Below are 15,143 nucleotides of genomic sequence, written 5' to 3' on the forward strand. Positions count from 1 at the left end.
GTGGACCCTGCAGACTGGATCGTAAAGCTGCCCCCTGCATTCTCCTGATTACGGTGCAGCTTTAACGTTTCTGGTTGCTATCTTTCCTCTGCACTTCCAGGAGGAGCACCATCCCCCTCCCCCTTCACCCACCACCACCACCAGTTGCCTCGGTGTTAAGCAAAAGTGTCAAGTGGGATAAACTCTGTGCACGTGAGTGCCTTCGGCGGGGCCTACAGGTGGTTTTGCAGGTTTCCCTGCGTGGCTGGCCTCCCTGGAAACCCCTGGACGCGTCCACTGACGGCCCTTAGCTGTGACAGCAGCTTCCCCGGGGCAGCATGAGCTCATACAGAGCAAGAGAGAGGGGGGTTTGGGAACGAAACAGCGAGAAAAGCCAGTGCAAATGGCCATTCTTCCAATTCAGACATCATAATGGACACCAATGGACTTTTTATCAATGCATGATTAATTAAATTTAAAGATATTATTGAGTTACAGACTTTATTGGTTATGTTCAAGGCAAAAAGCAGAATATTGCCTGAAAATATACAACGTTTTTTTGTGTTTAGTTCAGAAGATAAGAACCATAGGAGGGAATTTGATTTTAAACATCCGTTTGCACGCACCACTTTAAAATAGTGATGCACCGATTGTTCGGTAACCAAAATTGTTCGGCCGAAAATGGCAAAAAAAACACTTTCGGTGTTCGGTGGAATAAGTGGGGAAAAAAAACGAACAATTAATAACGGCGTTGTAAAATAAGGAAATAGACTGATCGCTCCCGTAACGGTTGCGCACTACAAACATAAATCGTTGGCCAACCAAAAGGTAACCACATAAGAATTTTACCTAACATTCACCAGGAGGTGGAACCAAAACAACATAAATCAATCTATTTTATGTTCAATAAATATTTTCTACCTTGTAATTTTGTAAAAGATTTTTTTCTTTTAAAAGCATGCCTAAATCAAATTTATTTGATTTATGCAATGGTGAAAAAATTGGCGAAATAAATGAAAAACTGCGAAGAACCATATTGTTCGGTATTCGGCCAAGTGTTTATTATTATTTTCGGTTTCGGTTTCGGCCACAAATTTTCATTTCGGTGCATCACTACTTTAAAACAAATGTGTATTTCAGTATGTGGTGTAAAATTATGGAACTCCTTAACAACTGATTTAAAGGATTGTAAAAATATTCACCAGTTCAAGAAATTGTATAAAGACCACACAATTAGACAATTTAACGGGTAAAATATATTTTGTTGTTTTTGTTTTTATATTGTTGGTGAGTTAGTGTGTATGTTTTCTTATTTTTTTGTTTTGTTTTTTCATTATTTCTTTTTTTTTTGGTATTATATAAGTAGTGATTGTTGAACAGACGGACAGACCATCTTCATATGAATTGTTTTATTTTTTTTTTGAGAAAGGGGCTTGGTATATAAGGCTTTCTTCTTCTTGCCCCTTTTCCATCATGAAATGGAACATATGTGAACTATTTCCATGATATGGAATAAATAAAAATGAAAAAAAAATGAATGAAAAAAATAATGCACGTGGATATAGCTTCATATTTAAATACATTTCCATGCATTCAATTGGTATTGACTGAACTATTACTTGCCCTGCAGAAGCAGAGAGAGTACGGTACTCTCACTTCATTATTTAATACCACATTGATCATTCGTTCATGTTATACACACAAGGAGCCATTTGCCTTTGAGGATCTATGTGATTTCCTCGGCCAACTTCTCCAAATGTAATGAGTCACTGAATCAAGTTCTGCGGCTCTCGTGATTATCCTCCCTTACAGCAGAGCTCACCATGGCAACCTTAAGTCCTGCCTGTCACCACATGAGAGATGATGGAATAAAGACATTTTCCCATTATGTGGCCACCCCTGCGTGCACTGACGGTCTCAGGAGACGAGCCCGCGGACCCGCCTGTTGCTGAGCCTTTTCCGCCATCTGCTGGCGAGAGGGAGAACTGCAGGTTCGATCGTGGATGCAGAAAAGGTGCCTGGCCATTAGTGGGTCGTAACCTCAGCAGTGGAGGGAAATAAGGTGTTTCATTGATGTGTTTGAGTTCATAGTGAAGCATATATGCTTGCATTGCAAATGAAGCTGCGATCTATTGGTGGGAGAGTGAAGTATTCTGTATTTCATGAGCTCACTGTCATCATTCAATATCACTATTGACCAGAGGTGGGTAGAGTAGCAAAAAATTGTATTCAAGTAAAAGTACTGTTACTTCAGAATAATATGACTCAAGTAGAAGTAAAAGGTAGTCATCCAAATCATTACTTGAGTAAAAGTAAAAACTTACTCAAGTAAATGTAAAGGAGTAAATGTAACCCACCTCTGCTATTGACTTGCAAACTAAGTGTTTTCTCACAACATTATTCCAACAAACAAGCATCTCCAGTATGAATTGTATCTGAATTGACTTGAATAAAAAGAAAGCAGAGTTCATGAAGGAGTTTGGCCTGGAGCGACCAATCTGCATTAGAAAAATCATTTAAAAAAAGTGACCGGTGAAATGGAAGCAAAAGTAAATTGTTAATGGAGGAGATTAGATACTGGATATAAGTTTCGGGAAAAGGGGTCCTTTCAGTAATGTACTTTCCATCGTTCCCTATATAAACAGCTGAAGTCTGTGCTGCCCTTCAGCTCACGCTGATGTGATAGAAAAAGAGACGAGTCCTGGATTCAGATCAAGTTTCTGCATCAAAAATTACAATCTCCTGTGTTGTGTCTAAAGTGGCTCAACGCTGAGGCAGCCAAATCAAATGTCTGCTGGGAGCTCATGACTTAAACATTATTTGTCTACTCTGATCTGGGCCTGCATTACTTTTATATTCATCAGAGTATGAACAACAGTCACTTTCATCATGGCAGGGTGGAGCTGAAGCCGCCGGAGCTAAACAAAGACGGGTGTGATGACCCTGGACGGCAGCATGTTCTTTTAAGTAATAAACATTGTCTTTTAAAGGGATCAAGGCGGAGAAAACACGCAGACCTCCCCCGAACAGAGCTGGCAGAACACACACAGTCTTGGATCATGGGCCACGTCTGCCATTCCCATTAAGATAAAACATGACTGGTGACAAAGTGACTTTAACGCCATCTGTCAGCTGACCGTTGCTTGTTTTTGTGCCACATCCCTTCTGTTTTACAGGAGTCAGGAGAAGTTTTCTCCCTGAACAACTTGTTTCGGATGACGTGACCTCTTCGGTCTCATCCCGATATTAAAATATAGGCTTTTTTAGAAGCAACTTTGCAACATTTTAATGTGTTGTTGGTGACATGTTTTTATATAAAATCCCAGGTCCAAACTAGAAAAGCTTCCTTTTTAAGCCACAACTTTTCAGACTATACAGGACTGTCTCAGAAAAATAGAATATTGTGATAAAGTCCTTTATTTTCTGTAATGCAAAAATGTCATACATTTTGGAATCATTAAAAATCAACTGAAATATTGCAAGCCTTTTATTATTTTAATATTGCTGATCATGGCTTGCAGCTTAAGAAAACTCAAATATCCTATCTCAAAAAAATAGAATATTCTGGGAATCTTAATCTTAAACTGTAAGCCATAATCAGCAATATCAAAATAATAAAAGGCTTGCAATATTCCAGTTGATTTGTAATGAATCCAGAATGTATGACATTTTTGTTTTTTTTTAATTGCATTACAGAAAATAAAGGACTTTATCACAATATTCTAATTTTCTGAGACAGTCCTGTAAAATAATGTAAATACTACTGTTTTTTTTTAACTTTACAGACCTGAAGAAACCCGAACAGTCTTTAAATGACACTGTGCAAAGCTGCTTTTGTAAAATAAATACATTGTAAGCAGGAATAATAAGATAAACCTACAGAAATATCTGCTCATACAGGACTGTTGCAGAAAATTTGAATATTGTGATAAAGTTCTTTATTTTCTGTAATGCAATTAAAAAAACTAAAATGTCATACATTCTGGATTCATTACAAATCAACTGGAATATTGCAAGCCTTTTATTATTTTAATATTGCTGATTATGGCTTACAGTTTAAGATTAAGATTCCCAGAATATTCAAATTTTTTGAGATAGAATATTTGAGTTTTCTTAAGCTGTAAACCATGATCGGCAATGTTAAAATAATAAAAGGCTTGCAATATTTCAGTTGATTTGTAATGAATCCAGAATGTATGACATTTTTATTTTTGTAATTGCATTACAGAAAATCACAATATTCTAGTTTCCTTGTTACAACCAAAAACGTAATAATGGCCAATAACATAATAATTTTGGCCATTTCAAATGTAATAAAGCCAATAGTGTAATAATGTGCCAATAATGTAATAAAACTTTTGAGCCAATAACGTAATAACTTTTTGCCGATAATGTAATAAGGCATTACATTATTGGCTGGTTATTACGTTATTGGCCTGGTATTAAAAAATTATTACAAAATTATTACATTATCGGCAAAAAGTTATTACATTATTGACTCAAAAGTTTTATTACATTATTGGCACATTATTACACTATTGGCTTTATTAGGGCCCGAGCACTTGCAGTGCGAAGGCCCTATTGTATTTGCAGGAATTTTTATTATTATTATTATTATTATTATTATTTTCCTGACAAAGTGAAGGCCTTTTTGGCCCCCTTAACATGCCCAAAAAGTCACCAAATTTTGCACCCTAGTCAGGCCTGGCGAAAAATTTGATATTTAAAGGTTTGCATTAATGGGCGTGGCAAAATGGCTCAACAGCGCCCCCTTGAAAACTTTGTGCCTCAAGCCCCACGATACGGTTTGACGTACATGCACGAAAATCGGTACACACCTGTATCATGGGACAACTTAAACAAAAGTCTCTTGGGGTCATGCCCGAAAGCGAACAGGATGTCGGCCATTTTGAATTAGTCGTGTCATTTTGGCGAAATTTATGCCATTCCTTCGAAAGTTAATTCAGCCCGAACCGTAACGTGCCCCCAAGTGTGTTATACATCAAAATGTGCGTCTCCATCCTGCGACAACACGCATTACTTTTCTCTTTCAAAAGCGTTACCGTGGCGGCGCTAGACGCCAAAAAGCGCGCCCACCCTTCATCTGATTGGTTCGACAGAAAAAACTTTGTGCCTCAAGCCCCATAATACGGTTTGACGTACATGAACGAAAATCGGTACACACCTGTATCATGTTGCAACTAAAAGAAAAGTCTCTTGGCGCCATGGCCGAAACCGAACAGGAAGTTGGCCATTTTGAACATTCTGAATTAATTGCGTAATTTTGGAGCAATATATGCCATTCCTTCGAGAGTTAATTCAGCCCGAACCGTATCGTTAACCCAGATGTGTTATACATCAAAATATGTGTCTCCATCCTGCGACTACACGCATTACTTTTCTCTTTCGAAAGTGTTACCGTGGCGACGCTAGACGCCAACAAGCGCACCCCCCCTTCATCTGATTGGTCCATATTTGATAGTTCCCCAAAAGGCACCAAATTTGGCATGCAAGCCATGCCTGGCGATAAATTTGATATTTCATGGTTTGCATTAATGGGCGTGGCAAAATGGCTCAACAGCGCCCCCCGGAAAACTTTGTGCCTCAAGCCCCACAATACGGTTTGACGTACATGCACGAAAATCGGTACACACCTGTATCATGGCACAACTTAAAGAAAAGTCTCTTGGAGCCATGGCCGAAACCGAACAGGATGTCGGCCATTTTGAATTAATTGTGTAATTTTGGCGCAATTTATGCCATTCCTTCGGCAGTTAATTCAGCCCGAACCGTAACGTGCACCCAGGTGTGTTATACACTAAAATGTGCGTCTCCATCGTGCGACACCACGCATTACTTTTCTCTTTCAAAAGTGTTACCGTGGCGACGCTAGACGCGAAAAAGCGCACCCACCCTTCATCTGATTGGTCCATATTTGATAGTTCTCCAAAAGTCACCAAAATTTGCATGCAAGCCAGGCCTGGCGATAAATGTGATATTTCATGGTTTGCATTAATGGGCGTGGCCTAACGGCTCAACAGCGCCCCCTAGAATACTTTTCTCTGCCATAACTTTTGAATGGTTTCACATAGAGAGTCGTGGGTGGTGTCATGGGACTCTGTAATGAGTCCTTAAGCTTCGTTGGCCTTAATTAGCCCCGCCCCTTCTTCTGATTGGTTGTCCCGATTTTCTGCTATAACTTTTGAATGGTTTGACATAGAGAGTCGTGGGTGGTGTCATCAGATTCTTTATGGAGTCCTTGACCTTCATTGGCCTGAATTAGCCCCGCCCCTTCTTCTGATTGGTTGTCCTTTTTTTATAATAAAATTGCCGTGAGCCGCCAGTCGCTCTCGCGCTGACTCCCGCTTCCTGATTCAAACGTCTGCCGGCCCCGCCCCCTGACCAATCAGTGGCGAGTAGGGTGATGGCGGCCCCGCCCCCCGACCAATCAGTGGCGAGTAGGGTGATGACGGCCCCGCCCCCCGACCAATCAGTGGCGAGTAGGGTGATGACGGCCCCGCCCCCCGACCAATCAGCTCCCTGTAATGTGGTGACTTCAGAAATATTCCCGGCTCAGCCCGGTTACAACCTTGGCAGAATGGTTACAGAAAAAGTAATAATTTAAATAATAGGGTTTTACTAATATTTATAACTTACAAATATTTAAAAAATTAGGAAAAAAAAGTTCCAGACATTTTATCGCTATGTTGGTCTGTCCTAATCCAGTAGGTCAAATAAAAGGAATAGCTGAGACTTAGCTCAGCCAGATTATTGCGGTCTTTGCTGCCAGAGGTCGAGAGTTCAAGCCTGGCTTGATATGCCAAAATTTTTGTAAGCAATTTTTGTGTTTTTTTTACATCAAAATGTTCGTCTCTGTCCTGTGACGGCGCACATTACTTTTTCTCTTTCCCCTTCTTCTGATTGGTTGTCCCGATTTTCTGCCATAACTTTTGAATTTGAGTGGAGTTTGCGCGCGCAGCTCCCGCGGGGGGAGGGGCTGATGTTCAGCGCGGCCGCCATCTTGGTCGAGGCGCCGCATTGACTGCCTGAGAACGTCGGGCGTGGCCGCCATCTTGGATCGGTATCGCTTTAACTCTAGAGCGTTCACTTCTATTGTGGAAGGAGGTGTCTGCATAAGTAAAATAACTATAACTCACTTGATTTTCAACCGATTTTCACGCGGTTTGCTTTGTTACAAACGGCAGACATGTAGCTATGATACAGGATGCTTGATGTACGTTAAATATGCAAGCTTTCATGCTAAAATACGTTCTGCAGGTAGTCACACTTCAGGTATACACACATATATATATATATATATATATATATATATATATATATATATATATATATATATATATATATATATATATATACACACACACACACACACAGACACACACACACACACAATATACACAATACAAAGTACAGTATAGCATATTAATGAATGTATAAATATATTTGAATAACAGAGATAACAAGCTTAAAAACAAAAAACATAACGGATGACAGCATACAATTGTCATAATGGAGAAAAAAAAGAAACATTTGGAAGGAGTGTGTGTGTGAGGAATTGTATATTAGTGTTATAAATTGAAATTATATAATAATGCAATCGCTATGATATATAACTTTACAATATAATACAGTCAAAAATATATGAAATGAAGCAACATACAATGCAATAATACAATATGCTATATTACTGGGTACGCTAATATGAAATAACAACATGTAATATAATATGGTATAATAGATTAATATAATATCATACATTCTGGACCATGAGATACAGCTGTACTGTATGATCGTCGTTCATTTGAGTGATCTGATTTTTTTTTTCATGGTTTGCATTAATGGGCGTGTCCTCACGGCTCAACAGCGCCCCTTAGAATACTTTTTTCTGCCATAACTTTTGAAAGGTTTGACATAGAGAGTCGTGGGTGGTGTCATGGGACTCGGCATTGAGTCCTTGACCATAATTGGTGACAATTAGCCCAGTCCCTTTTTCTGATTGGTTGTCCCTATTTTCTGCTATAACTTTTGAATGTTTTGACATAGAGAGTCGTGGGTGGTGTCATGGGACTCTGTAATGAGTCCTTGATCTTCTTTGCCCTGAATTAGCCCCGCCCCTTCTTCTGACTGGTCGTCCCTTTTTTCTGCTATAACTTTTGAATGGTTTTACATAGGAAGTCGTGGGTGGTGTCATTTCTGATATGCTTATGGGGGGCGGTTGACGTGAGTGCGAGGGCCCGTTCATTGCTGCTTGCAGCTTTAATTACATTTGAAATGGCCAAAATTATTACATTATTGGCAGTTATTACGTTTTTGGTTGTAACAGTCCTGTACATGCCTTGTAGTCCAATTACAATACAACTTTTAATGGCCCAACTGTGCAGCCTGCCCTGCACAGGTATAACAACAGCCTGCAGAGACACACTGAGAGACATAGTGGAGCATTTAATAACTTAAGAGGTTGCTTTGTCCCTCAGGACGGGCAGAAGCCAAAGCCAGACATCGGCTGGAGGAAATGCTGCTCTCATGATGGATGACGATGCCGTCCAGCATGTGCAGGAACTTCATGTTTATATTTGGCTTTAAATTTTGACGGCATTGTTGTGCCGCACTCTGATATTGTCGACTAATCTGCTAAAAAAAGACTGCATTTGTCAGAAATGTTCCCAGCAGAGCTTCACTGAAACTGTTTGCTACGAGCAACAAAACTGTCGTCAGGTGTGGAAATTCCTTCCACGGTGAAATCATCATCTCCATTTCTTCTGTGGAAACTGACATTCCTGCTGCTCCTTCTGCTTGAATTCATGACAGTTTGTGTGTGAGGGCTGCGTGTCACGCCGTGCCAGGATTTGACATTTTGCTTCTGGCCATCAGCTTCCTCAGAGATAAAGTCTGCTGCGGGGCAGGTCGCTCCGGCCGGCCGTGCTGGTGTCAGTGGACGTCTGACTCCGTGGCGGCACCGTCGGGTCACAGAGCCACGTTTGATCCGGGATCGGCTCTGCTGACACCGACGCAGGGCTGAGACTAACCGGTGTGTGAGAGGGAGAGAAGGAACAGCACTGCACTCATAATAACATCTGCAGGCAGGACTGAGACTCTAGAGCAGGGGTCGGCAACCCAACATGTTGAAAGAGCCATATTAGACCAAAAACACAAAAAAACAAATATGTCTGGAGCCGCTAAAAATGAAAAGTCTTGTATCAGCCTTAGAATGAAGGCAAAAGTCGAAATGTCGAGGAAAAAAGTTGAAATGTCGAAATTAATGTTGAAGTACAATCTCGACAAAAAAGTCGAAATGTCAAGAAAAAAGTTGAAATGTCGAGAAAAAGGTCGAAATTTCGAGAAAAAAGTCGAAATGTCGAGAAAAAAGTCGAAATGTCGATATTAATGTTGAAGTACAATCTCGAGAAAAAAAGTCGAAATGTCGAGAAAAAGTCGAAATGTCGAGAGAAAAGTTAAACTTTCGAGAAAAAAGTAGAAATGTCGAGATTCATGTTGAAGTACAATTTCGAGTAAAAGTCGTAATGTCGAGAAAAAAGTTGAAATGTCGAGAAAAAAGTCGAAATTTCGAGAAAAAAGTCGAAATGTCGAGAAAAAGTCGAAATGTCAAGAAAAAAGTAAAAATTTTGAGAAAAAAGTCGTAATGTCGAGAAAAAAGGAAAGGAAAAGGGAAGAAAAAAGAGAAAAAAAAGGAAAAAAGAAGAAAAAAAAGAGAAAAAAAGAAAAAATAGAAGAAAAAAAGTAAAAAAAGTTCAAACATTTTTGAAAAATCTCCGGGGAGCCACTAGGGCGGCGCTAAAGAGCCGCGGGTTGCTGACCCCTGATCTAGAGGATGATAGCATCGATAGCAATTTAGTTTCACACACACACACACACACACACACACACACGCGCGCACACACACACACACACACACACACACACACACACACACACACACACACACACACACACACACACACACACACACACACACACACACACACACACACACACACACACACAAATCCCTCAAACTTTCATTATTTACATTACAAACTCAGTGACTAATTTCCTTTTGTGAGCTTCAAATTTATTTTCAAAAGACATAAACTTTTCATGTGACACATAGAGATGCAGCTCGCACAGAATATGGAAGGAGACTATAAACAAGACAAAGTCAGGGAAGTACTTTGGTGCGGATGCTTTGGGTGGCAGGTATCGTAGCGTCTAGGTAAGTGGCTGAACGTTGATCCCTGGCCGTATCTTTAGGGAACACGACGGCGTCCTTACAAAAGAAACATGTGAGCAGTAATCTGATGCAAACAGGTTGTATCAGTTTCATCTCCCAACACGGAGCGGAAGCATCTCCGACATGTTTAGACCTGGACCCTCTGGTCCCAGCCCGTCGCCGTGCTCACATGATCACAATCTCTGTGACAACACATTTAAAAAATAAGATAAAACATAAAGATTAAAAAACAAAAAAAAAACGAAAGAAAGAAAAAAAAATGGACTTTGTACCGCAACAGATAAAGAGCTTTTTGATTTGCCGCGTATTCAACAGTCATGACCCCCCCACTTCAGTCATGTCGGAAGTAGAGCTAGCACAAACCTCAAATCTGGCTATTTTCATCCATTAGTGTCGTCGTTTTAAAGCATATTATTGTGATCAAGCCCGGATTACCCAATGGGCATTATGGGCGGGCGCCCAGGGGCCCACGCGCATCAGGGGGCCCATGGCCGAGCCTCTTTTTTTTTTTTTTTTTTTTTTTTTTTTTTTTAATTTTTAAATTTTAAATTTTTTTTTTACTAAAATGGAATGTTTTGATTGATCAATACAGTCGGACGTCACTGTCCTTATAAACGCCGCACTGACAGCTCCGAGTTGTGGGAGTGTAGGAGTTTGATTGGAGAAAGATGAGTGAGAGAAGCAGTTGTAGTAAAAGAAAGCGGAAAAGAGAAAAGGAGGAGAGGGAGGAAACATTTTTAAAAAGTGTGCCTTCCATCCACAACTTTTTTTCAAAAAAGAAGCAGGGATGAGGAGGAAGAGCCGTCGTCGGCTCCGCCGGAGCCGGTCCTGCCGCCGGATCCTCCGGAGGAGGATGCCGGACAAAGCGCGACACAGCCGGTTGTTGTAGCCACAGCGCGCCGGGGGATGCTGCTTGTTGGATGTACAAGTACATCCAACAAGCAGCATCCCCCGGCGCGCTGATGGCCATTGAGTCTCAGCTCGTCAAGAAGTTGGACTTTGATGAGATTGTGACTGAGTTTGCTAGTAAGAAAGCAAGAAACTTTCTGAGAGAGTGATCATGAGAAAAGAAGATGGGAGTAAAATGGAGAAAGAGCTGAGAAGGAGAAAGAGAGAGAGAGAGAGAGAGAGAGAGAGAGAGAGAGAGAGAGAGAGATGAATGTGGGAAAAAACATTTAGAAAAAAAGAGAGATGAACCAGAAATGAGAGCCACATTGAAACACAGAGGAGGAGAAGAGGAGAGAGAGAGACATTGGAACACAGAGGAGGAGGAGAAGAGAGAGAGACATTGGAACACAGAGGAGGATGAGGAGAGAGAGAGAGAGACATTGAAACACAGAGGAGGAGAGGAGAGAAAGAGAGACATTGGAACAAAGAATAGGAGGATAGGGGAGAGAGAGACATTGAAACACAGAGGAGGAGAGGAGAGAGAGACACAGGTATTATGTGTGTGTGTGTGTGTGTGTGTTTTTAGTGTGTTAGGACAACCTATATTACATTTATTTTTCATTTTTATTTAATATCATAAGGCTTTTAGTCTAGTTGACCAGTGCTATTTTGCATCCTTTTTGATTTAGCAGAACATGATGACAGCCACACTGAAACCGAGATGAGAAGGAGGGGAGAGACAGACAGGAATGAGACAGCCACAGGTATTTTGTGTGTGAATTATGTAGGAATCTGACTCTGAATCCACAATCTGGACTTGTGGAGATGAAACAGCGTTTGTTTGCAAATGGTAATGAGTAACAATGTGCTGATAGTCTTGATATTTTAGCTGCTTGCTGAGGAAAGCATAGTTGCAAGTATGTGTAAATCCTGTATGATGGAGGATATCTGCAGGTGCCGATTTTGTCCGATGTAATCATACAGACAGTACCCTATCAGTGTAAATCCTGTATAAGCTACAGGTGTTTCCAACAAATAGCAGTCCATAATTCAAAACCCAGTTTGTTTGCATGTTTGTGTGTGTTTTCGAGGGAGAGGGGGGGCCCATCAAGAATTTCTGCCCAGGGGCCCCTGCCCTCTTAATCCGGGCCTGATTGTGATCGTACCACGGACCCGCCCCCGGGGGCAGGATAGGGTTTTTAGTATCTTGTTTCTATGGTTACCAGCAATGCAACATCCACATCACACTGGTGGATCGTGTACGTAAACAGCTCGGCTTCACGACACAAATAAAAGGTTAAGAGGTCAAATGAAGCTTTACCACTTTAAATCCCCCTTCTCACCTACAAGTAACCAACATTTTTAATTGCAAGTCAAAGGCAGATGTTGAAAATGGAATCAAATCAAATAAAAAGTAGAAGTGTCTGCGTCCTCTGGTGAAAGTGCCGCGTCAGCGGTCTCCCGCGAGGACTCAGAGGACGCGGGTAAAGCCGTGTTCAGGTTTTTAAAGCCCTAACCGGAGGCTTGACCGCGAGCCGTCGCGTCCCCCGAGTCACAGAAACAGAGGAGAAATGCAGTCGATGCGGCTTTTTCAATATCTACCTCGCTGACTCCAGAGTCTTGGTAATCAGTCTCCTTCTCTCTACATCAGGCCGTGAGACTTTGTGAGCAGTTTAATAGCAACGTGTTGAAGTACAAAAAACAGAGAAAAAGGAAAGAGAACTCGAAGAAAAAAAAGCAGTTCTGTTCTTCTATTTCAGCACCAAAGCATTAATGTACCTTTAGATTCCAGCATGTAGTTATTTGACATTAAAGCATTGTTTACGTATGGCTCTGATACAAGTGGTCTATGCTTACTGTATATATTAAAACATTTATCAAAGTCCTACAAAAGGTTGCAAACCGGGGGAACTTTTTAAAAATCTGTCCTGATCTCGTCCTCATCTTTGGCTGCAGCTACTCGGTGCTGATTTCTGTTGTTTTTTATGCTTTTAAGTGGTGAAATGAAGTAAGTGACGCATCTTTTTTGTTTAAATTCATCCTGCTTGTACCAGCTATACCACTTCAACATAGTTTGCGGGGTAGAGCCCCTCCCATCCGCCGTCCTTCATCCCACGACACCAGCCCTGGTCGTCCTCATCCTCCACCTTCAGGAACTCCTCACCTGTCGGGGGAAACAGAGAGAGACTTCTCTGTCACATTTAAAGGAGCTTGAGGCCGGATTGAGGCAAGATTTATGAAAAAAATCCGTATACATTTTAAGTTTTCTAGTAATAATGTCAGATGAAGCGTTCCAAACCCAAAAGAATGAGCCCTCTAGTGTATCTCTCCTTTGCCTTGAACAGGCTGTTGCTGCAAAATGTGCTGCAATTCGGTCCCGAATTTCCCGCGCTGGGCTGCGGATGTGACGTCACATGACGCTGCATGCACGTTCTCCCCGTTCTCCCGTGCCGGCTTCACTGTTGGCTGCAGTACCCCCGACGGCCGTCATGGTGAAGGGTGGCGCTAGAGAGTCTCATTTCTTAAAAGGAGCCTCAAGCTCCTTTAATTAAAGTTCAAATACGTGTATAAAAACAGTTGAAAGAGCCATATTGGACCAAAAACACAAAAAACAAATATGTTTGGAGCCGCTAAAAATGAAAAGTCTTGTATAAGCCTTAGAATGAAGGCAAATGGCGAAATGGCGAGAAAAAAGTCGAAATGTCAAGAAAAAAGTCGAAATCTCGAGGAAAAAGTCGAAATGTCGAGAGAAAAGTAAAACTTTCAAGAAAAAAGTAGAAATGTCGAGATTAATGTTGAAGTACAATTTCGAGAAAAAAGTCGTAATGTCGAGATTAATATTCAAGTACAATCTCGAGAAAAAAGTCGAAATGTCGAGAAAAAGTAGAAATGTCGAGATAAAAGTAAAACTTTCGAGAAAAAAGTCGAAATGACGAGAAAAAAGTAAAAATTTCGAGAAAAAAGTCGAAATGTCGACCTCACCTGTCGGGGAAAAAAGAGAGAGACTTCTCCGTCACATTTAATTAAAGTTCAAATACGTGTATAAAAACAGGGGATCGTGTTTTTTTATTGGCAAAGTTAACAGCTTCCCCTTGCTCGTATTTGAAGCATCGACTCGGCATTTGACACGAAAGGCGGACAAAAATTTCATAAAACTGCTCTTTCTAATTATTATCATCTGGAGGAGGGGAATTTGATGTTTCAGGACATAATACACATCATCTGAGGCTTAAAATGAAGTAAATAAAACCTCAGATTAACAACAACTCATGACATATTACAAGGTGTCATTATGCATTGAGCAAACTAAGCTAGAAGCGGTGTTAAAAGCAATCCCCATGATGCAACAGTCAGGTCCTGTATGTCAGTCTGTCACATCACCGTGGGGGGATGGGCCCGCTTGTCTTTACAACATTGAGGCTTCTTGGCATTTATTTATCATCAGCTTTGTCAAAAGCGTCGTTTTCTGGTCTAAATACCACAGACGTCACGTGTTCACGGCGGCTGGTTTCCACGGGGTACGCGTCTCTCAGCGTTTCATTTTTCCATTTGTCACCTTCACGGTCCCACCACAGCAGCTCTGAATCCCGACTGCGTCACTGCGACATCTTGATTTCATTCTCAGCCTCATCCTGTTGCAGATTTTCTGGCGCGCTCCAGATCATCGACAGGTTCTTTCTTCCAGATGCATCAAGCTGCAGTTTTTGTTTCTGGAGAGGAAACGTTCCCCCGTGGCCTTCCCCAAAAAGCCACTCTCGTTCAGTCTTTTCTAATTGCACTGTCACAAAAATTGACATTTAATGTGCTAACGGAGGCCCGCGGGGCCAGAGATGCAGCTCTTGTTTTTCTTTTTCTCTTAAAGCCGAACTGAGGTGGATTTACCAGCGATATCCAGAACATCTGCTGCAAATCCTTAGTAGTTTCTGACACAATACTTCTGCATTTTGGCTTTTTTATTCTTGTAACGTGAATTGATGCCGTTGCAATAAAACTGTTTGTCTCAGTTTGTTCTTACCTGCTTTAAATG

General features: G+C 41.1%; 1 protein-coding gene across 2 annotated transcripts in view; it reads right to left on the bottom strand.

Moving 5' to 3' along the window:
* Window positions 1-12,275: 12,275 nt before the first annotated feature.
* The window catches only part of si:ch211-51c14.1 (protein kinase C and casein kinase substrate in neurons 2 protein), a 34,698-nt gene continuing 31,830 nt past the window's right edge, over window positions 12,276-15,143 (bottom strand). For both annotated transcript variants that reach the window (XM_061711945.1, XM_061711946.1), the window contains exons 9-10: window positions 15,132-15,143; window positions 12,276-13,280 (exon numbers count right to left, since the gene is read on the bottom strand). The exon at window positions 15,132-15,143 is cut by the window's right edge and continues 68 nt beyond it. In XM_061711945.1, coding sequence (XP_061567929.1) covers window positions 13,171-13,280; window positions 15,132-15,143 — 122 coding nt within the window. In that variant the 3' untranslated portion in view covers window positions 12,276-13,170. The remainder of the gene's footprint in view (window positions 13,281-15,131) is intronic.

Source organism: Cololabis saira, chromosome 21 (genome assembly GCF_033807715.1).
Source record: "Cololabis saira isolate AMF1-May2022 chromosome 21, fColSai1.1, whole genome shotgun sequence".
In the NCBI taxonomy this organism is placed as follows: domain Eukaryota; kingdom Metazoa; phylum Chordata; class Actinopteri; order Beloniformes; family Belonidae; genus Cololabis; species Cololabis saira.